The sequence below is a fragment of the Heptranchias perlo genome, chromosome 9 (assembly GCF_035084215.1).
Source record: "Heptranchias perlo isolate sHepPer1 chromosome 9, sHepPer1.hap1, whole genome shotgun sequence".
NCBI lineage: Eukaryota > Metazoa > Chordata > Chondrichthyes > Hexanchiformes > Hexanchidae > Heptranchias > Heptranchias perlo.
In genome coordinates, this window is record NC_090333.1 from 48,658,261 (window position 1) to 48,682,210 (window position 23,950).

General features: G+C 43.9%; 1 protein-coding gene across 2 annotated transcripts in view; it reads right to left on the reverse strand.

Moving 5' to 3' along the window:
* LOC137325358 (interleukin-12 receptor subunit beta-2-like) overlaps positions 1–23,950 on the reverse strand; it is a 153,717-nt gene that overhangs the window by 100,938 nt on the left and 28,829 nt on the right. For both annotated transcript variants that reach the window (XM_067990360.1, XM_067990359.1), the window contains exons 2-4: positions 7,071–7,151; positions 5,704–6,000; positions 3,754–3,871 (exon numbers count right to left, since the gene is read on the reverse strand). In XM_067990360.1, the coding sequence (XP_067846461.1) occupies positions 3,754–3,871; positions 5,704–6,000; positions 7,071–7,131 (476 nt within the window). In that variant the 5' untranslated portion in view covers positions 7,132–7,151. The remainder of the gene's footprint in view (positions 1–3,753; positions 3,872–5,703; positions 6,001–7,070; positions 7,152–23,950) is intronic.

Here is a 23,950-nt window from a genome sequence, read left to right on the forward strand (position 1 = left end):
ACTTGAAGGGAAAAAATTTACAGGGCTATGGGGAAAGAGCAGGGGAGTGGGACTAATTGGATAGCTCTTTCAAAGAGCCGGCACAGGCACAATGGGCTGAATGGCCTCCTTCTGTGCTGGACCATACTATGATACTATGATTCTATGCTGACAATTTCCAGAGCTACCTCCCCTCCACCTCTCTCGACCCCTCCACTGCCTCTGTGTTGTCAGACTGCTTGACCAACATCCAGTCTTAAATAAACCACAATTTGGGAACTCTGCACTCTTGCCACCAATTCCATCCCCCTCCCAAGTCACTGTCTCAGGCTGAACCAGACCATTTGCAACCTCAGCATTCTACTCAACCCGAGCTGGGCTTCTGACCACATATCCTCACCATTACAAAAAAAAGCTTCCAACTCCCTTACCTCAGCACATCTGATAGGGATGGAATGATAAAAATATTCCATGTGACACAACTTTGGACTTTTGTTTGATTACCTACGAGGATTAAGGTGTATTTATGGCTTTTATTTGTTCCTATATTTTGGGCGCCAAATGGCCTCGCAAGCCTCCAATATGGCGGGCAGAACGCCCACTTTCATTATGGGCCAGAAGTGAGCCGCTGACACTATTGGTAAAGGTCAAAAAAATCAGCGTGCAGTGCCCACGCCTGAGGGCATTAGGCCCCTTATGTGCAAGAGCAAAGGGTATAATGCCTATTTCAGGCCCCCATTACAAGATTGGTTTGCCCTGAGGTCCCGGCTGCACTCAGGAAAACCAGGCTTACATGCAGCCTAACAAGTGGTCCTTAAAGGGAGCGCTGCAGGCCACAACCAACAAGGTAAGTTTTTAAAATATCTGTACCTGTATGTGGAGCCGGGAGGAGCAGGAGTGCTCCGCCCAACCCCACATTAAATGAACATGGACCACAGCCACTCCGGCTACCATTTCCCCCTCCCCCAGACTACCAATCCTCCCGATCCGGCAAACCTATTCCCCTCCCCCCCCCCACCCCACTCGCTCCCCTTACTCACTTATTTGAGGGACGCTGCTAGGGACTGTACCCTGTGCCCAAATCGCTAGGCCTATGTGTTTTAACGATGTCATATAAAATGTCAAATTACCTGTTAAGAATGCTGGGCTCTCGCCCACCCAATTTAGCTACTAAGAAATAGTACAAGGCAGACAGTTCTGCCCCCTTGTATTCTAGTCCTCTAGATATAAAGGCCAGCATTCTGTTAGCCTTTTTGATTATTTTCTGTACCTGTCCATGATATTTTAATGATCTATGTACTTGGGTCCCTAAGTCTCTTTGGACCTCCACTGTTTCGAGCTTTCACCATTTAGAAATCTATCCTTTTTAGGTCCAAAGTGGATGACCTCGTACTTGCCTACATTGAAGTAGGGTGGAAATCCACAAATACCAGGACTTGTCCGGTTTTCACCCCCACCACCAGAATTATACCTTAAATGCACTCATAAGATTGTACAACCTCTACCTTCTCGTCTCAAAACAACAATTTTTGCACTCTGCATAATCTTTAAAGGACATTATTATCTCGAAGATCAGGCTGGAGAACAGCTTGCTGCAGAAACTCTACCAGAACACCATGTTGGCTACTGGGGAATGTTGCTGCTGTAGCAGCTGCTTTACCTGCTGTGCTAGAAAAATTGTTTGTAACAAGGTAGTTCTTCTTTATTGCTAGTTTTTGGGTCTCATTTTACTTTAAAAATAATTATATTTTTTTCTTTGCCCTGAAAGCTCCGATTGCCCCACTGGAAGACCTCTCCTCCACTGTCCAGTTCAGTGAGGCTGCCCTTGCTTGGTTCTACTCTTCCTTATCCGATCAAAGGCAGAGCATCTCTAGCAATAGAGATTTTCTTCCCACCCCTGTATCATTATGTCTGGAGTCTCCCAAGGATACATCCTTGGCTCACTCCAATCCAATCATAGCCAGAGCATCTTGGATTCCCTCACCATTTTGCTGAATTAACCATTCTTCATGGGTCAGTATTTATAGAAAATGTAGGCGGGCTCCCTGATTGCATGGATCCAAAGGCCCCGATATTTATGGGGAGGCGAGAAGGTAGCAGGAAGGAGGAATAACGGCAGGGAGACCCAGAAATACGGATTTTCCAGGGGTCCTGCCGAATTTGATCGGTTTCCCGGCCACAGCTTGAGAGGCTGGCTGGGGAATGCCTGCGGCACCAGGCCGCAGCTGAGGAGTGGAGAGGAGGGATGGTGGGAGGGAGAGATCGTGGGCCATGGAGGACTTCAGTGGGGGGGGGGGGTGGAGGGTGTTGAATGCCGGGAGTACATCGGGTCTGATAGCAGGGGGATGGGGGTCCAATCGTGGGGTGGTTAACCTGGCCCCCAGCGATTAAATGGGAAGCACATGTTACATTTGAGGCAAGCATTAAAATATTTTAAGGACGGACCCTCCTCCGGAAAGCAGGTTAGCCGCCCGGCCCTCAGCCCGCCTCTGTTAAAACTGGAAATGGGCACGTTGGAGGCAGGTTGGGGGCTAGGTTTGGCATTTTAAAATTTTTAACCCTCCCGCCCATCCTGGGGGGTTAAAATTACCTCTCATATCTCGCAACTATTTCTATTTAATAGGAATATTCTGATATTGCAGGTTAAATTTCAATCCTTTCCCTTTATCCTGATGTCCTCAAAGCTGTTTTATTTCATTTTGGCCTTTTTGGGAGTTACAGGGAAACAAAGAAAGAAAATAAAAAGCAAAAAAACAAAAGAAAATAACTTGCATTTATATAGCACGTTTCACTTCCTCGGGATGTCCCAAAGTGCTTCAAAGCCAATGAATTACTTTTAAAGTGTAGTCACCGTTTTGTAGACAAGCACGGCAGCCAAATAGGACACACCAGGATCCCATAAACAGCAATGAGGTAAGTGACCAGTTCATTTTTTTTTTGATTGTGTTGGTTGAGGGATAAATTGTGACCAGGGCTTTTCCACAAAGGTTGTCAAAGATCTTTTAAGTAAGTAAGTAACTGGCCATCGTTTCCAACTGTGTTGTTTAAGGAACAATTCTCTAACGCAGCAATTTGGAACACAGCACTTCCAATTTTTGATGAAAATCAATACAGCACATAATAATGTAAACACTCTCGACTTTTCAAAAGTGGACTTTCAGGCCTGGAATCATTGGCATTAGACAAATTCATCCCAGATCCACCCACACTTGAGATACAGTCTAAGCAGAGAATTGGTTAAGCTTAGCTGACAAATTCCAACAACTTTTGGGAGCAATTTACTTGCACTCTTGGCATTGGGCTATTGGTGCTCTTCCACCAGGAGTATGCTGGAAGGGCCACAAGCTAGGCTGGGCCTGCTTGGTCTGGGAGTTTCCTTTGGCCCATGTTTGGGGCACAGCCTCCATTCACCCCAAACAAGTTTATTAATGTGGAAGGGGCGGGGACTCCCAAACTCGGAAGTTCCCGCTGATCCTGCTCGGGAAATGTATGTCAAGGGACTGGCAGCCAGTATGCCTTGGTTGTGGCCTGGAGTCCAAAAAGAGGAGGATTGTGAAAAATATTTAGAGCAGGTCCCTTGGCAAATGGCCACTAAAGGCACAGTGAGGAAGTTTCCAGAGGGGGGGGGGGCGGTCCCAGACACCCCCCATCCCAGCCCGACCACCGACACCATATTTTGCATCCTCCCGGGGCAGGCCGGTGCCCGAGATGCATCCCTCCTAGGATCGCTGACCCACACATTTTCAGGTATAGAATGTCTAAATTCTCACTCACCTTTGGACATGGAGGGTGTAATATGTTTCCAGCAATGTCTTTTTTCCGGCTATCCATGAGCATGTCAAGTCGTTATGTCTCCATGTACAGATCAGATCGTTTGGCTGGTCTGGTGGATCTAACAATGAAGATCACAGCAATGTTAAAGTCCTCGCATAATTTGAGGTGTGGCATCTTTTCTAGTGACTATGACAGCCCCTATTTCAGTTGCAGTGCTGTAATATAAATGAAGCAGAGGTGCTACAGTTTTGATATTGCTGGTCTTTATGAAATTGACCCAACATTGGAAAGATCCACAACCAGAAAACAAAAGCTATAATCAGAAGTCCCAACACATTGCACAACTCTTTCTACTTTGTGCAATATAAAGGAGGCAAAATGTAATTGCCAATGTTTTAATCAAAAACTATAGATCTGCATTTCTCATATCAATGATTTAATAGTAACTGAATTTGTTATGTTGTGGGAAAATCACCACTCGAAGTCAGACTTAAAGATTCAACATGCAGTTTATTGGACAAAGCTTTGGGAGAAGGACTTGACACTCCGCAGTGTACGCAGACACCTTCTCAATTTTAAAATGGTCGTTCAGCTTCTTTTATATGTTACAAGTACAGACATCCAGCAGTTATTACATTATTAGCCTTGCTTAGTTACACATTAGCCAATGTCTGGTTCTGTAGTTTTTATCAATTCGTTGAGCTCAGTCAGCATTTTTTAATGTCTTTTCACAGGGTCCATCTTGTTTAGCAGAGTCCATTTTGTTTAGCAGTATACTAATTTGTTAATTATCATATGTTATGTTTAAGCTTTTAATTATGGTTAGTCTGGTCCGCGCAAGGTGCATTTCAGTGTGGTCTCGGGGCAGTGACCGCAGCCACGCACACACTAGTCGCCTAAGGTCATCTTTGCCTTTAACCCAACAGCTTAAATTTTACTTTAAACCAACAGCTTAGATTTTACTTTAAACCAACAGCCTAAATTTTACTTTAACAGTTACTTTCAAACAGTTCATGAAAAAAAGGAATAAATCAACAGGATTTGGTGATTTAGTGCTATGCCGATTTTAACTCAACCCATCTAGTGGAAATGGGATAGTAGCGGAGTTAAATTTGTTGTGTATCATTTAGTGCCCCGTTACTGCTACGCCACCAAATTTACTGGGACCTTCTGCCTGAGTCAGGCTGGAGCCTCATTACTGCACAAAAATCGGGGTTCTTTGATGTACATAGGACCTCCATGCATTTTGACGGACAACTGGGCAGAGCGTGGGTACGTGCTCCACTCAGTTGAAAAAAGAGAAAAAAAGAGGAAGAGGACCCAAAAATGTAAGTAAATAATTATTTTCGTGGAGGAGCAGGAGTGCTTCTCTGAGCACCACAAGAATAATGTGAGCTGCTGCTGCCATGGGCTCCTCCCGCCCCCCACCCTCCGCAATTGCCCTCCCCCCAGACCTAATTATCTGCCAACCAGGTCGGGATCCGTGCAGTCTGATATTACACCAGCCCGGTGCCGGTGAGCTGCAGTGGAACGCCCGTTTGAGGTGTGCAGCTTGTCGACGGCATGGCAATGAGGCCCAGCCCTCGGAATGAATCGCCCCTTCCGCTGGCAGGAGCGGACCGCATTCTGCCTGCTGCCCACCCCTTCCATTCCTAGAGTTAAAATCTACCGCTTGTGCTGCATTTACTGTCCTGTTCCCGCTCGGATCCTTCCCACCGCCATATTTCCCGGGCCCAAGCGTCTGCCTGAATCAGGTGCAAGCCATTACTGCATTCATATCAGGGTCCTATGAGTTAAAATTACCAATCACTGTTATGCTACTATGGGGCATTGCCTGGTTGAAGCTGGGCACTTCATCCCAGACAGAAAAATAAATTTAGAGGGAGAATTATCTTGTGCACTACTATGAGGTCACATTAGGCAATAGTATTCTTTGAAGCAGATACTTACAGCCAGGTTGAAGATTTGCCATACCCACTAACTCTTTGCTCCCAGCTTCGCACTCAAAAAAGCAGAATATTCGGGAGTCTTGAGTTGTAACTTTAGTCACCCAATGGTGCGCTGCTGTGTTATTAATGCGTTCCATTTGTATTCGTTTTCCATTCCTACACAGTTCAAATTCATTGATGTTGCAGTTCTGTCTCAATGTAGACATACAGGTGATCGAAATGTTTGAGCCCACCAGGAAAACAGAAGCTGGCTTTACCAGGACTTTACCAGTATACTGTACAACAGAAATACCTGAAACTAAAAGAAATGACAACAAATGAAAACACACAAGGTTTGGCCTTTCTGAATACAAACTATGGATCTGCCAAGATCATTGCAGTTTTTCTTTTCTGTGTGTGCTTCAGCTCATCAAAGCACAAAATTATAGCATTATGGAAGGGAAGATTTTTCAACTTTGCAATCAGACCACTAGGTGCATAGTTTAGGGCATATGTGATACAGAGCTCTCCCACTAAATGATCTTAATCCATTTTTAGGACAAATGCCCTTCACTGCACCAGTGTGTGTTTTCTATTTCTAGTCTCAGAGAGAGAGAGATTGCTGAACTAGCTGGTTCAAAAATGATTGCAGTTTAATTTTTGTCACTTGTCAGGCTAGCCTCACTGTAGAGATATCATTTATCATTTTACATCACTGGCCTGCGACATATCACAGGTGTCAGCTGCCACTCAGTGGCAACACACCCGCCTCTGAGTCAGGAAGTTGTGGGTTCAAGCCCCACTCCAGTGGCTTGAACACATAATCTAGGTTGACACTCCAGTGCAGTAATGAAGGAGTGCTGCACTATTGATGGTGCCATCTTTCAGATAAGTTGTTAAACTGATGTATCAGGTGGATGTAAAAGATCCCATGGCACTATTCAAAGAGTAGCCATGATGTGGAGATGCCGGTGATGGACTGGGGTGGACAAATGTAAGGAGTCGTACAACACCAGGTTATAGTCCAACAGCTTTATTTGAAATCACAAGCTTTCGGAGGCTTGGTGTGGTACGGCTCCTTACAACTATTCAAAGCGAGTAGGGGAGGTGTCCTGGACAATATTTACCTCTCAATCAACAACACAAAAACAGATTATGTGGCTGCTTATCTCATTACTGTTTGTGGGACCTTTGTGTGCAAATTTGTTACTACATTTCCCTACATTCAACAGTGACTACACTTTAAAAATACTCATTGGTTGTTAAGTGTTCTGGGCTACCCTGAGGTCATAAAAGGTGCAATATTTATGCAAGTTCTTTTTTAACATAATTTTAAAAAAAACAATGTTATAAATAAATAAACAATGCACAGTAGAAAACAAGACTCACCGCTAGATTTGAGGCATAACATCATGGCAGTTAATGTCCCTACTATATTGGCTAGACCCATGGTGAATTCATGAACTTTTCCTGTAAAGAGTTTTTTTAAACAACAGACATCAGTAATAAGGCACTGGAAAGGAAACTTCAACTGAGCACGTGTCACAAACTGTAGAGTTTGTGCTGTTTTGTTTTTATTTATTAAAATTTAAGGTTTAATTAAGAAAACATTTTATTTTGAGTATTCAAATTATTGCAGTGGTCAAACTAAATATATTTATATACTTCAAAAGGCCTCACTTGCCTCCTTTTGAATGTAATTACCATCATTAATTAATTCTTTTTGAAAGCAACAAATTGTCCCCGTCAGCGTGAAATCTTGTATCAACTAAAAAGTTGTGTGTCTGGGGTTTTGTTTGTAATAAGAAGTTTGTTCTAGTTTTACATTAGACAGATGAATGACAAAAACAGAAATTTTGTCTTGTTACATTTGTCCCTAAAGTAAAAGGAAAAATTGCAAATGCCGTAAATCTGAAATGAAAACAAAAAGTGCTGGATGTACATTGCAGGCCAGTCAGCATCTGTAAAAAGAAAAAGCTGGTTATAACATTTTGGGTGTGTCCCCGTCAACAGAAATGAAGGCTGAGAGATAAACAGGCATTTTAGTAAGGTTGGAAAAAATAGAAAGAAAAAGGGAGGGGGAAGGGGAAGGGAGAGAGAACTAACTGATGCACCGATCTCAGAGAAGGAGTTAATAAGTTAAAATACCTACAAACTGCTTCACAGAAGGCAGTTTAATAATATACAAGATCATCAGTGACATGATGCAGAGATGTAAAAAGGACATAAGAATGTGCAAACAATAGGTGGGTGTGGGTGTGGATGGACACAGTAGAGGTCCACATCAGCAAAAATCTGAGAAAGTAAGGAAAACTAAAGAGAGAGAGAAGGCACGGTAACCCCAATCTTGGTTTCTTCAACACAAAATGGGACCCTTGCTATGTCTTATAGTTGCTTAACCATTTGATCTAGGTGTGAATTGAAATCTGCATTTTAGATTATTGTGAGCTGGTAGGGGTGGATATCAGCAAATTTGGTATATTAGATTGGAGGAAGTACATGTGAATAGCTGAATCAGATAGAAATTAAGATAGAAAGGGGGGAGATAATTAATAATCACAGGATTATTAATTCTCTCCCCCTTTCTATCTTAATTTTATTCTATTTTTTCTATTCGCCCTACTCACAGAGTCATACCTCTCAGCCAATGTCCCAGACTCTTCCATCACCATCCCTGAGTATGTCCTGTCCCACCGGCAGGACAGACCCATCAGAGGTGGTGGTACAGTGATATACAGTCAGGAGGGAGTGTCCCTGGGAGTCCTCAACATTGACTCTGGACCCCATGAAATCTCATGGAATCAGGTCAAACATGGGCAAGGAAACCTCCTGCTGATTACCACCTACCGCCCTCCCTCAGCTGATGAATCAGTCCTCCTCCATGTTGAACACCACTTGGAGGAAGCACTGAGGGTAGCAAGGGCACAGAATGTACTCTGGGTGGGGGACTTCAATGTCCATCACCAAGAGTGGCTCAGCAACACCACTACTGACCGAGCTGGCCGAGTCCTGAAGGACATAGCTGCTGGACTGGGCCTGCGGCAGGTGGTGAGTGAACCAACACGAGGGAAAAACTTACTTGACCTCGTCATCACGAATCTACCTGTGCAAATGCATCTGTCCACGACAGTATTGGTAGGAGTGACAACCGCACAGTCCTCGTGGAGACGAAGTCCCGTCTTCGCACTGAGGACACCATCGAACGTGTTGTGTGGCACTATCACCGTGCTAAATGGGATAGATTCAGAACAGATCTAGCAGCTCAAAACTGGGCATCCATGAGGTGCTGTGGGCCATCAGCAGCAGCAGAATTGTATTCCAGCACAATCTGTAACCTCATGGCCCGGCATATTCTTCACTCTACCATTACCAACAAGCCAGGAGATCAACCCTGGTTCAATGAGGAGTGTAGAAGAGTATGCCAGGAGCAGCACCAGGCGTACCTAAAAATGAGGTGCCAACCCAGTGAAGCTACAACTCAGGACTACATGCATGCTAAACAGCGGAAGCAACATGGTATAGACAGAGCTCAGCGATTCCACAACCAACGGATCAGATCAAAGCTCTGCAGTCCTGCCACATCCAGTCATGAATGGTGGTGGACAATTAAACAACTAACGGGAGGAGGAGGTTCTGTAAACATCCCCATCCTCAATGATGGCGGAGTCCAGCACGTGAGTGCAAAAGACAAGTCTGAAGCGTTTGCAACCATCTTCAGCCAGAAGTGCCAAGTGGATGATCCATCTCGGCCTCCTCCCGATATCCCCACCATCACAGAAGTCAGTCTTCAGCCAATTCGATTCACTCCACGTGATATCAAGAAACGGCTGAGTGCAGTGGATACAGCAAAGGCTATAGGCCCCGACAACATCCCGGCTGTAGTGCTGAAGACTTGTGCTCCAGAACCAGCCGGGCCTCTAGCCAAGCTGTTCCAGTACAGCTACAACACTGGCATCTACCCGACAATGTTGAAAATTGCCCAGGTATGTCCTGTCCACAAAAAGCAGGACAAATCCAATCCGGCCAATTACCGCCCCATCAGTCTACTCTCAATCATCAACAAAGTGATGGAAGGTGTCGTCGACAGTGCTATCAAGCGGCACTTACTCACCAATAACCTGCTCACCGATGCTCAGTTTGGGTTCCGCCAGGACCACTCGGCTCCAGACCTCATTACAGCCTGGGTCCAAACATGGACAAAAGAGCTGAATTCCAGAGGTGAGGTGAGAGTGACTGCCCTTGACATCAAGGCAGCATTTGAACGAGTGTGGCACCAAGGAGTCCTAGTAAAATTGAAGTCAATGGGAATCAGGGGGAAAACTCTCCAGTGGCTGGAGTCATACCTAGCACAAAGGAAGATGGTAGTGGTTGTTGGAGGCCAATCATCTCAGCCCCAAGGCATTTCTGCAAGTGTTCCTCAGGGCAGTGTCCTAGGCCCAACCATCTTCAGCTGCTTCATCAATGACCTTCCCTCCATCATAAGGTCAGAAATGGGGATGTTCGCTGATGATTCCACAGTGTTCAGTTCCATTCGCAACCCCTCAAATATTGAAGTAGTCCCTGCCCGCATGCAGCAAGACCTGGACAACATCCAAGCTTGGGCTCATAAGTGGCAAGTAACATTCGTGCCAGATAAGTGCCAGGCAATGACCATCTCCAACAAAAGAGAGTCTAACCACCTCTCCTTGACATTCAACGGCATTACCATCGCCGAATCCCCCACCATCAATATCCTGGGGGTCACCATTGACCAGAAACTTAACTGGACCAGCCATATAAACACTGTGGCTACAAGAGCAGGTCAGAGGCTGGGTATTCTGCGGCGAGTGACTCACCTCCTGACTCCCCAAAGCCTTTCCACCATCTACAAGGCACAAGTCAGCAGTGTGATGGAATACTCTCCACTTGTCTGGATGAGTGCATCTCCAACAACACTCAACAAGCTCGACACCATCCAGGACAAAGCAGCCCACTTGATTGGCACCCCATCCACCACCCTAAACATTCACTCCCTTCACCACCGGCCCACCGTGGCTGCAGTGTGTGCCATCTACAGGATGCACTGCAGCAACTCGCCAAGGCTTCTTCGACAGCACCTCCCAAACCCGCGACCTCTACCACCTAGAAGGACAAGAGCAGCAGGTATATGGGAACAACACCACCTGCACGTTCCTCTCCAAGTCACACACCATCCCGACTTGGAAATATATCGCCGTCCCTTCATCGTTGCTGGGTCAAAATCCTGGAACTCCCACAGCACTGTGGGAGAACCTTCACCACACGGACTGCAGCGGTTCAAGAAGGTGGCTCACCACCACCTTCTCAAGGGCAATTAGGGATGGGCAATAAATGCCGGCCTCGCCCACATCCCATGAATGAATTAAAAAAAATATTGTTGCTATATAGTTTTTGTCGTTGTACTTCATCTCACCCTATCAACATATCGTTTTATTCCTTTCTCCCTCATGTACTTATGTAGCTTCCCCTTAAATGCATCCATGACTTTAGGTTAGAGTTGCAAGGTCACTGCACCATCCATGTTCCCCATTCACTGCTTAAATGTTACAATCAAATATCAGTGGAACGTTCCTTTACCGTAAAACTGACCTGGGTGGAATGGTGAAGGGAATCCTGAACTGGGATTAAATATCAAACAAGAAAAATTACTAGCCTTTCCCCCTCCAAATGTACAGACCTTTCCAGGGGCATTGAAAGCCTTCTGGTATGTCAGCACAGCAGCCTTTTATTTGGATTCTCAAAAGGCCTTCGATGATAAGGTACCGCATAATAGACTCATGACAAAGGATAGAGCATGTGGAGTCAGGGGACAAGTAGCAGAATGGATAGCAAGCTGGCTACAAAACACAAAACAGAGAGTTGGGGTTAAGTTACTCAGACTGGCAAAAGGTGGGAAGTGGTGTTCCACAAGGATCGGTGCTGGGACCAGTGTTGTTCACCATTTAAATAAACGATTTGGATTTGTGAATCGGAAGCACAATTTCAAAATTTGCGGACGATTCCAAATTGGTGGGTGTAGTTAATACGGAAGAGAACTGCGACAAAATTCAAGATATTAATAAACTTGCAGAATGGGCGTGTAAATGGCAAATGAATTTCAATACAGATAAATATGAAGTGGTGCATTTTGATAGGAAGAATAAGAAGACCACATACTGCTTGGAAAATAAGAGTCTAAATGGGGTAGAAGAGCAAAGGGATCCAGGGGTACAGAAACACAAATCACTAAAAGTAGCGACACAGGTTAATAAGGCCATAAAAAAAAACCAAGCACTGGGGTTCATTTCAAGACGGATAGAATTGAAAAACAGAGATGTTATGTAAAACTTGTATAGAATGTTGGTTAGACCACACTTGGAGTACTGTGAACAGTTCTGGTCTCCATATTATAAAAATAATATAGAGGCACTGGAGAAGGTGCAAAAAAGATTTACAAGGATGATACCAGAACTGAGAGGTTATACCTATTAGGAAAGATTGAACAGGCTGGGGCTTTTTTTCTCTGGAAAAGAGAAGGCTAAGGGGTGACCTGATAGAGGTCTTTAAGACTATGAAACGGTTTGATGGGTTAGACGTAGAGAAGATGTTTCCATTTGTGGGTAAGACCAAAACTAGGGGCCATAAGTATAAGATAGTCACTAATAAATCTGATAGGGAATTCAGGAGAATTTTCTTTACCCAGAGAATGGTTAGAATGTGGAACTCGCTACCACAAGGAGTAGCTGAGGCGACTAGCATAGATGCATTTAAGGGGAGGCTAGATAAACACATGAGGGAGAAAGGAATAGAAGACTATGCTGATAGGGTTAGATGAAGACAGGTGGGAGGAGGTTCGCGTGGAGCATAAACACCAGCATTGACCAGTTGGGCTGAATGGCCTGTTTCTGTGCTGTACATTCTAAGCAAATCTATGTAAAGAACTGTTTGGGGCCTGGGACAGGAGGTGTTGCATCTCCTGTGGTTGCATGGGAAAATGTCAGATGGAAGTTAGGGTGGTGAAAGAGAAAACAAAGGTATCATAGTGGAACTGGTCCCTCCAGAAAGCAGAAAAGGGAGGAAAAAATATGTTTGGTAGTGGGATCATGTTGTAAGCAATAGAAATGGTTGGGTAGAAGGGACAAATGGAGCCTGTTGTTGTGAGAAGTGGGGGACGAGACAGGAGCAAAGGCTTGGGAAATGGGACAGACATAGTCAAGGGTTTTGTTGACTACTGTGGAGGGGAAACTTTGGCTGAAGAGAAAGGAAGACATTTCAGAAGCTCTGCTGTGGAAAGGGGAGTCATTAGAGCAAATGTGGCAGAGTAGATAAACCAGGAGAAAGGGATGGAGTCCTTACAGCGAGTAGGATAGGAAGAAGCATAATTAATATAGTTATGGGAGTCAGTGTGCTTGTAATAGATGTCTGTAGAAAGTGAATTACAAAAGATGGAGAGAAAGAAGTCCTCTTTGTTGTTGGAATGGACAGGTGGCCGGAACTGGCAGGTGGCTGGAATGGACAAGTGGCCGGATCGGACAGGTGGCTGGAATGGGCAGGCGGTCAGAAAGGGCAGATGGCCTGAACAGGCAGGTGGCCAGTACGCTCCGCCAATCCACCACCCAAATGTTAAAATCTGCCCCAATGTGCATTTACCTCCTCACTAGCATACCATACAGACTTCTTCATTATATTATTGTCCAATTTTACAGGCATTTCAAGCGAATTTATGCTATTGTCAACTGTCAAAGTACAATTTTTGCTTCGATCTTCAAAGGAATTAAGGGTGTAGAAAATGTGGATCATTGTGTGTTCTTTACTACAACAACTTGTATTTATATAGTGCATTTAACATAGTAAAATGTCCCAATGTGAATGGATCGAGTAGTAGTGAAAGAATTAGGAGAGATTGCCAAAATGCGTGGTCAAAAAGAGACAACTAACGAACCAAAGAAGTTCGGGGAGGATGTTCCAGAGGGTAGGACTTAGACCAGCTGAAAGATCTGCTATGAAGTATGAATACTGAAGGGTGGGAAGGGATTTGCATTGGACCCCTGATATGGTGAACCCTAAGGTGTGCCTCGGACGGAGGACTGGAGGAAGTTTCAGAGATCTTAGAATCATGGAATCATAGAAACTTACGGCACGAAGAAGGCACTCCAGGGTCCCTCTGTTCCTCTATACTTCTCAGTATCCTACCATATATTGTGTACTCCCTTGCCTTGTTTGCCCATCGTGTCTGTGCCGGCCGAAAAAGAGCCATCAGGCCTAATACCACGTTCCAGCTCTTGGTCCGTAGCCTTGTAGGTTGCGACACTTCAAGTGCGTATCCAAGTACTTTTTAAATGTGATGAGGGTTTCTGCCTCTACCACCCTTTCAGGCAGTGAGTTCCAGACCCCCACCACTCTCTAGGTTAAAAAATTTCTCCTCAGTTCCCCTCTAATCTTTCTACCAATTACTTTAAACCTATGCCCCCTGGTTTTTGACCTCTCGGCTAAGGGAAACAGATCCTTCCTATCTACTCCATCTAGGCCCCTCATAATTTTATACACCTCATTTAAATCTCCCCTCAGCCTCCTCTGTTCCAAAGAAAATAACCCCAGCCTATCCAATCTTTCCTCATAAAGTTCTCCAGTCCTGGCAACATCCTCGTAAATTTCCTTTGTACCCTCTCTAGTGCAATCATATCTTTCCTGTAAAATGGTGATCGGAACTGTACGCAGTACTCTGGCTATGGCCTAACTAGAGCTTTATATAGTTCTAGCATAACCTCCGTGCTCTTATATTCTATGTCTTGGCTAATAAAGGAAAGTGTCCCGTATACTCTCTTAACTACCATACCTGTCCTGCTACCTTCAGGGATCTGTGGGCATGCACTCCAGGGTCCCTCTGTTCCTCTATACTTCTCAGTATCCTACCATATATTGTGTACTCCCTTGCCTTGTTTGCCCTCCCCAAATGCATTACCTCACACTTCTCCAGATTGAATTCCATTTGCCACTTTTCTGCCCACTTGACCAGTCCATTGATATGCTCCTGCAGCCTACAGCTTTCCTCCTCACTATCAACCTCAGGGCCAAATTTTGTATCAGCTGCAAACTTCTTAATCATGCCCCATACATTTAAGTCTAAATCACTGATATATACTACAAAAAGCAATGGACCTAGTGCTGAGCCCTGCGGAACCCCACTGGAAATAACCCTCCAGTCACAAAAAAACCCGTCGGCCATTACCCTTTGCTTCCTGCTACTGAGCCAATTCTGGATCCAACTTGCCAATTTCCCTTGGTTCCCGTGGGCTTTTACTTTTCTGACCAGTCTGCCATGTGGGACCTTGTCAAAAGCCCTGTTAAAATGCATGTAGACTACATCAAGCGCGTTACCCTCATCTACCCTCCTTGTTACCTCCTCAAAAAATTCCATCAGGTTAGTCAGACACGACCTTCCCTTAACAAACCCATGCTGACTGTCCTTGATTAATCCATGCCTTTCTAAATGAGGATTAATACTGTCCCTCAGAATTTTTTCCAATAATTTGCCCACCACCGAGGTTAGGCTGACTGGCCTGTAATTACTCAGTCTATCCCTTTCTCCTTTTCTAAACAACAGTACAACGTTAACAGACCTCCAATCCTCCGGCACCATACCTGTAGCCAGAGAAGATTGGAAAATGCCAAGAGATGTGGTGGGGTAAGGCTGCGGAAGGATTTATAAATGATGAGGAGGATTTTAAGTGCATTGGGAGTTACATCGAGTTACATCAAAACTACGTCTATGCCAGCGTTTATGCTCCACACGAGCCTCCTTATCAGGATACCCTTCTATTCCTTTCTCCCTTATGTGCTTATCTAGCTTCCCCTTAAATGCATCTATGCTATTTGCCTCAACTACTCCTTCTGGTAACGCATTCCACATTCTTACCACTCTTTGGACAAAGAAGTTTCTCCTGTATACCCTATTGGATATATTAACGACGATTTTATTTTTATGGCCTCTAGTTTTGGACTCCCCTACAAGTGGAAACATTTTCTATACATCTACCCTATCAATCTCATTCATTATCTTAAAGATCTCATTCAGGTCACCCCTCAGCCTTCTTTTTTCTAGGGAAAAGAGCCCCAGCTTGTTCAGCCTTATCCAGTGATAAGAATATCCTTTCAATTCTGGTAGCATCCTTATGAATCTTTTTTGTACCCTCTCCAATGCCTCTATAGCCTTTCTATAATCATAGAATCATAGAATCATCGAAGTTTACAACATGGAAACAGGCCCTTCGGCCCAACATGTCCATGTCGCCCAGTTTATGCCACTAAGCTAGTCCCAATTGCCTGCACTTGGCCCATATCCCTCGATACCCATCTTCCCCATGTAACTGTCCAAATGCTTTTTAAAAGACAAAATTGTACCCGCCTCTACTACTGCCTCTGGCAGCTCGTTCCAGACACTCACCACCCTTTGAGTGAAAAAATTGCCCTTCTGGATCCTTTTGTATCTCTCCCCTCTCACCTTAAATCTGTGCCCCCTCGTTATAGACTCCCCTACCTTTGGGAAAAGATTTTGACTATCGACCTTATCTATGCCCCTCATTATTTTATAGACTTCTATAAGATCACCCCTTAACCTCCTACTCTCCAGGGAATAAAGTCCCAGTCTGTCTAACCTCTCCCTGTAAGTCAAACCATCAAGTCCCGGTAGCATCCTAGTAAATCTTTTCTGCACTCTTTCTAGTTTAATAATATCCTTTCTATAATAGGGTGACCAGAACTGTACACAGTACTCCAAGTGTGGCCTCACCAATGCCCTGTACAACTTCAACAAGACATCCCAACTCCTGCATTCAATGTTCTGACCAATGAAACCAATATGGAGACCAGAACTGTGCACAATACTCCAAGTGTGGTCTAACCAAGGTTCTATACAAGATTAACATAACTTCTTTGCTTTTCAATTCTATCCCTCTAGAAATGAAATCTAGTGCTTGATTTGCCTTTTCTCCGGCCTTATTAACCTGCGTTGCTACTTTTAGTGATTTGACGCATTCTTCCTTTGCATTAACTACACCCCCCAATTTGATGTTATCCGCAAATTTTGAAATTGTACTTCCGATTCCTGAATCCAAATCGTTAATATAAATTGTGAACAACAGTGGTCCCAGCACCGATCCCTGTAGAATGCCACTTCTCACCTTTTGCCAATCTGAGTAGCTACCCTTAATCCCTACTCTCTGTTTTCTGTTTTGTAGCCAGCTTGCTATCCATTCTGCTACCTGTCCCCGACTCCACATACTCAAAATCCAAATATATTACATCTACCACATTACCCTCTTTCGGTAATTTTGTCAAAGAATTGAATAAGGTTGGTCAAGCATGACTTTCTCTTCTGAAATTTGTGCTGACTATTCTTTATTATATTTTCATTCTCTAGATGTTTTTCTATTACATCTTTGAGTAAAGATTCCATTATCTTTCCTACCACCGACATTAAGCTAACTAGTCTATAGTTCCCTGGACGCGTTCTATTTCCTTTTTTTAAATATAGGAATAACATTAGTTGTCCGCCAGTCATCTGGCACTATTCCCTTTTCTAGTGAATTTTTATGTATATGTAATAGTGCCTCTGCTTTCTCCTCCCTAACTTCTTTTAATATTCGCAGATGCAATCCATCCATACTAGGGGTCTTATTTTCCCTAAGTTTGATTAGTTTATCAATTATCTCCCCCCTTTCTATCTTAAATGTTTGAATATCTTTTTCAACCTCTTCTTCTAATGTCCTGTGCACGTTGTTAGTCTCCCTGGTAAATACGGAGGCAAAGTAACTATTCAATATTTCTGCCATTTTGCTGTTGTTAACTTTGAGTTCATCGTGTGCATCCCTTAGTGGCCCTATCCCTTTTCTGGTTTTTCTTTTGTTATTTATGTGTCCGTAGAATAATTTACTATTTCTTTTTATATTCCTTGATAATTTAATCTCGTACTTCCTCTTTGCTTTCCTAATTGTTTTTGTGACTTCTTTCCTAACCTCTTCATATTCCCTTTTGTCATCCTCTCCTTTATTGTTTATATACTTAAGAGTATGCCTTTTTCTTTAGTTTCAGTTTTACCCTTATCTCTATATTCATCTATGGTGTTTCATTATTGGCTAGTTTGTCCTTGTTTCTTAAAGGATTATTTTTCTCCTGAACTCTATTGGTCACCATTTTAAATATTTCCCACTGCTGTTCTATCTCTTTGTCTGTCAACATTTTTTTCCAGTTTACCTTTCTTAATTCCATTCTCACTCCTTCAAAATTAACTTTTTTTCCAATTTATTACTTTGGCCTTTGTCTTACTTATGTCTTTCTCAATCATTATTTTAAATCTTATTATGTTATGATCACTATTGCCTAGATGTTCCCCAATGCTTACTTCTCTTATCTGCTCTGGTTCATTTCCCATTACTAGATCCATCAGTGATTCCTCTCTTGTTGGGCTTCTCATATACTGGGTAAAAAGGAGTAAAAAAGGTACACTCTGTAAAAGCTCCATTCCCTATTCCCCTTCCCTACCTCTTCTTGCCAGTTTATTTGAGGGTAGTTGAAATCTCCCATGATTATTATTCGATGTATTTTACTCATTTCATAGATTTGTCTACATATTTCATCCCCCACTTCCCATCTTCTATTAGTTGGTCTGTAGAATATACCTATTAACATGATTGATCCCTTCTTATCCTTTGTCTCAATCCATATGAATTCTGTTTCTATCTTAATGTTACTTATATCTCTTTTTTCTATTGCCGTTATGTTGTTTTTAATTAGTACAGCTACCTCATCCCCCCTTCTTCCTTCCCTATCCTTTCTAAATACATTGGGCGCTAAATTGGGCCGTGTAGCACCCTTTGTTTCAGCATTACATGGCCTCTCGAACATCCAAGATGGCTTCTTGGCTGTGCACGCACGTTTCCAGCATGACGTGCGCCTGACGCCATCTTGGTATAGGAGTTAGCGCAGGTGCAGATAAGGAACACTGGAAGCATGCAAAGTAGGAAGAAAATGGCTACAGTGTGCAATGCTGATTTAAAGTGATGGACACCATTTTGGGACCTAACGCTCAACTCAATGCACAGTCTTAACCCCGACCATCTGAACGTGTCTAAGAGAGCCTGGAAGACCCCCACCAATGCTATTTACATGGACCATGCAGGATTTTCAGGTTAGTGGCTGAATTATTGCTATTGGCTGCTGAGACATTTGTAACTGTTTTTGGAGGTCTCCCATACTTGAATATTAGGTCCAGGGGACATAGCCCAATATTTTGAGCCAGGATGTGCAGGAGTGAAGTTAGGAAATGCTTCTACACTCAAAGGGTGGGAGAAGTTTGGAACGCTCTTCTGCAAACGGCAGTTAATGCTAGCTCGCTTGTGAATTCTAAATCTGAGATTAATAGGTTTCTGTGAACCAAGGGTATTAAGGGATATGGGGCTAAGGCGGGTATATGGAGTTAGGTCGCAGGTCCACCATGATCTCATTGAATGGCGGAACAGGCTCGAGGGACTAAATGCCACGGCCACTTGCTGCCTCCTGATATGCACCACCTTCTCCTGCAAGAAAGCGGGACGTGTGTTTGGGTGATGTGCCTGTCATGGTTGAATAGCTGCCAGTGTGTGTGGTCTGTGAGTTGTGGGTGGGTGGCTTACAACAGTGGTAATGTGTAGGGGTGAGAGGACGCATCCGGTTGGAAGAGTTGAGTACTGATGGAAAGAGTTTGTTGATATGTGGATGATGGTGGGTGTAGTGCGTGGTGCAGTTGGTAGGAGATGCCACTTGACAGTTGACCTCACTTACCTTGACCACTTATGTCAAAGCATTGAACTTCTTCCTGCACTGCATCCATGTTCATGATGCTGTGCGCCTGGTATTGACTTCATCCCCCGCTGCCTCCCACTGCCTTTTCAGTGTTTGTCTGGAGGGCCTCTTGCCGCCACTCCCCCCCCCCACCCCACTGCGGATATAGGATGTCCCTCCTCCTGTCCACCTCTTGCAGTAAGGCCTCTAATGCATCAGCAGAGAACCTTGGTGCATGCACTCTCGCAGGCCTGGTATCAACTCAGATCAGCAGATTGGTGAGGTCTGGCGTGCAGATTGGAGGATGTGGGATTTAGTAGTGCGCAACCTTTATTCAATGTTTTAACATAACTCATCAGTGTATAAACATAGGGATGGGACCTGCATCTGTGCTTTACACGTGCGATGTCTGATCTCCGTTCAGACTTGGTGCAGGCAGTAGACTGTTATTTTCAGCAAATAACAGGTACCAGTTACCTTTAAGAGATTTCTAAGAAACATCCTCCCTTTAAGAGATTAGCCTCCCCTGCTGGTGGAAAGTGCGAACTGCATTGATTCCACGTGCAAGGCCCGGAATGGAATGCTGATTGCAGGCTAGTACTCAGGCTGGCCAAAACTCGCATCCTGCCTGTGCTGGGGTCATTGGGTGCGGGGTAATAGCGCATCACGCTATCCGCGCCCAAAAACGGCCCTTATCCAATTTTTCTCCCCCCCCCCCCCCATTATATCCTGCAATATCTAACTGCCAGTCCGGTTCCTTATGTTTCAGTTATTCCTGCCACATCTGGCTCCTCGCTGTAAATTACTGCCTCCAGTTCCCCCGTTTTGTTTCAGATGCTGTGCACGTTGCTGTACAGGCAATTTAATTTGTTTTTAGTAATTGTTCCTCCCCCATTGTTTTTAACAGTCATTTTGAACTTATGTTCTATAACTGTATTTGTTCCCTGGCTGTTTAGGCCTTATTCCTTAACTTGGTCTGGCCTTTATACTCATTTCCTATTTCTTTTTCTTCAGATTTATGTTATCTTCCCCAGATCCCCCCGCCACCGTCTTACTAATTTAAAGTCCTATCCACAGCCCTATTTATCTTTTCCGTGGGATACTGGTCCCATTCCGGTTCAGTTGGAGCCCGTCCCAGCGGCACAACTCCTTCCTGTCCTAGTACTGGTGCCAGTGTCCCATGAAATTGAACCTCTCCTTCCCACACCAGACTTTCAGCCACATGTTCACCTTCCTGACCTGTCTATCCCTATGCCAATTAGCACATGGCTCGGGTAGTAATCCTGAGATTACCACCCTTGAGGTCCTGCTTTTTAATTTAGTTCCTAACTTCTGATATTCTCTTAGCAAGACCTCCTCCCTTTTCTTCCAATGTCATTGGACCACGACAACTGAATCTTCCCCTTCCCTTTCCAAGTTCCTCTCCAGTTGCTCCGAGATATCTTTAACCCTTGCAACAGGTAGGCAATACAACCTCCTAGATTCTCGGTCGCGACTGCAGAGGATGCTATCTGTCCCCTTAATTATCAAATTCCATACGACTACAACCTTTCTATTCCGCTTCTCCCCGCCTTGGACTGCCTCCTGATCCAGGGTGCCATCGTTAGCATTCTGGCTGTCCTCCCAACAGCCTACATCCTTATCCTCACAGGTAGAAAGTACACTGTATCTGTTGGACAGGACCAGTGTCTGCGGGACCTCCTTCTCTACCTCCCTTAGGTTCCCCTTACCCTGCTGAGCTATGCATCGGAGTGTCTCTAACTTGCACTCCAGCCCAAGGACTCTGAGCTTGAGTGACTCAAGGCAGAGACATTTCCTGCAGATGTGGAAATCTGAATCAGTCTTGCTGTCCACAGACTCCCACATACCACAGCTCCGGCACACAACTTGGACAGCCATTTCTAGTATTTATTTATTTATTTGTTCGTATTAATTTAATTCTAGAACTAATAGAAACACTTGCAGTTTAGATTATACCCTGTAGATGGATTTTAGCTTGATTTTAAATTAATTAGTAATTAATTATTCTGGATAATTATTTATTTAACTATATATTTATAGTTTATAGTTAAAGATAGAGTGTGTATAGTAAATTAAAGACTTAGTTTAATTTCCTTGGGTTTCATCACTCCCCCTTCTGCGCTGACTATCACGTCAGCAAAGGGATATCGATAGGTTAAGTGAGTGGGCAAAAATTTGGCAGATGGACTATAATGTGGTAAAATATGAACTTGTCCACTTTGGCAGGAGGAATAGAAAAGCAGTATATTATTTAAATGGAGAGAGATTGCAGAACTCTGGGTGTCCTAGTACATGAATCACAAAAGGTTAGTATGCAAGTGATTAGGAAGGCAAATGGAATGTTGTCATTTATTGCAAGGAGAATGGAATATAAAAGTAGAGATGTTTTGCTACAGTTGTACAGGACATTGGTGAGACCAAATCGAGAATATGCAGTTGCAGTTTTGGTCTCCTTATTTAAGGAAGGACATAATTGCTTTAGAGGTGGTTCAAAGAAGGTTCACTCGACTGATTCCTAGGATGAGGGGGTTATCTTATGAGGAAAGGTTGGACAAGTTGGGCCTGTATACACTGGAGTTTAGAAGAATGAGAGGTGATCTTATTGAAACATATAAGATCCTGAGGGGACTTGAAGGGGTACATACTGAGAGGATGTTTCCCCTTGTGGGAGAGATTAGAACTAGGGGCTACAGTTTAAAAATAAGGGGTCTTCCATTTAAGATAGAGATGAGGAATTTTTTTTTCTCAGAAGGTCGTGAGTCTGTGGAACTCCCTTCCCCAGAGAGCGGCAGAGGCAGAGTCATTGAATGTTTTTAAAGCTGAGTTAGATAGATTCCTGATTAACAAGGGAGTCAAAGGTTATAGTAGGTAGACGGCAAAGTGGGATTGAGGTCACAATCAGATCAGCTATGATCTTATCAAATGGCAGAGCAGGCTCGAGGGGCCTAATGGCCTTCTCCTGCTCTTAATTCATATTCGTATGTTCGAATGTCACCTTTTGAGATTTTTCCCTGTGTTTGTTTAACTGCTCTGGGTTCCCACTCTTTCTAACTGTTTATTTAGCTTTAAGGCTTTTTAATTAACACGAACAGACTAACCACCAAAAACACTAACCACCACTAAAGACACCAACCACTAAACACAATAACCACTAAAAACACTTACCAATAAAATAAACTAGTTAGGGAGCTAGTGGAGATGAGCAAGGATGGAGGTGATGGGTGAATGAGATTTAGCACTGGATAGGAAATGTGTGGGGTTTTGGACCAGTTGGAGTTTGTATAGGAAGAAGGTTTGAAGGCTTGTGAGGAGGGCATTCAAGAAGTCAAGTCTTGAGGTAATGAAAGCATGGATAATTGTCTCAGCGGTGGAGGGGGCGACGTAGTAGAGATGGTGGGAAATGTTGCAGAGATGGAAGTATGCTATCTTAGTGTTGGATAGGATATAGCGTTGTAGATTTCACTGACTCTTTGAAAGATGTTCAGAATAAAGAATTATATTAACAGGTAACTCACCACAGATCTATTCATAATGAAAATTAACTATTACTCATCAAATAAAAATGTTCAAAATTAAATGTTGCTCAGTACTTTCACATCATGATCAGACTTTTGTCAACTATATTTTTCTTTTGATGAGAAAAGGCCATCCAGATCATCAGATCTGTTCCTGCAAACCACATTCAAAGGCTCATACTGCACCATGTAGGCTCTGGGCTGCACCATCGCCTCTGCCTTGGGCAGGCTGGGGAACCGAATGTATAGGGGCTTCAAATGCATCATTGATCTCCTACAGTTAGTTCTCACACAGATCAGTGGGAGTGTGGTGCTGCAGGCCCATGGGAGTAGCAGTGATGCAATGGAGTGGCCCAGGTTGACCCCTCTCGTGATGATGGGTGAACAGGACTTTGTGCGAGTTAGGATACGAGTAGCAGAGTTTTGGATGATCTCAAGTTTATGGAGGGTGTAAGATGGGAGGCGGCCAGGAGAGCATTGGAATATTCGTCTGGAAGTAACAAAAGTATGGATGAGGGTTTCAGCAGCAGTTGGGCTGAGGCAGGGGCAGAGACGAATAATATTAAGGAGCTGGAAGTAGGTGGTCTTCTGTGATGAATAGGCTATGGAGTCAGAAAGTAAAACGTGCAGCCCATCCAATCCCATTAGTTTTTCGCCAGACAGGTTAGTTTAAAATTATCCCCAAGTTCTGGAATGCTCGATGTTGCAAAGGGTATCTGAAATGGGAAGAGTTCCATTCCCCAGCACTAACATCCCTCACCAATATGATCCCCGAAACAACTTTGGGGGAATTAAACCTCCATTTCTAACTCCATGCTCTAACTTGTCCCCTTGAAAACAGAGCTTTCAAAAAAATCTCAACACACTGTCTGCAGCTTCACAATACTATTGCACTAATGGTGGTCCAAATACAATATT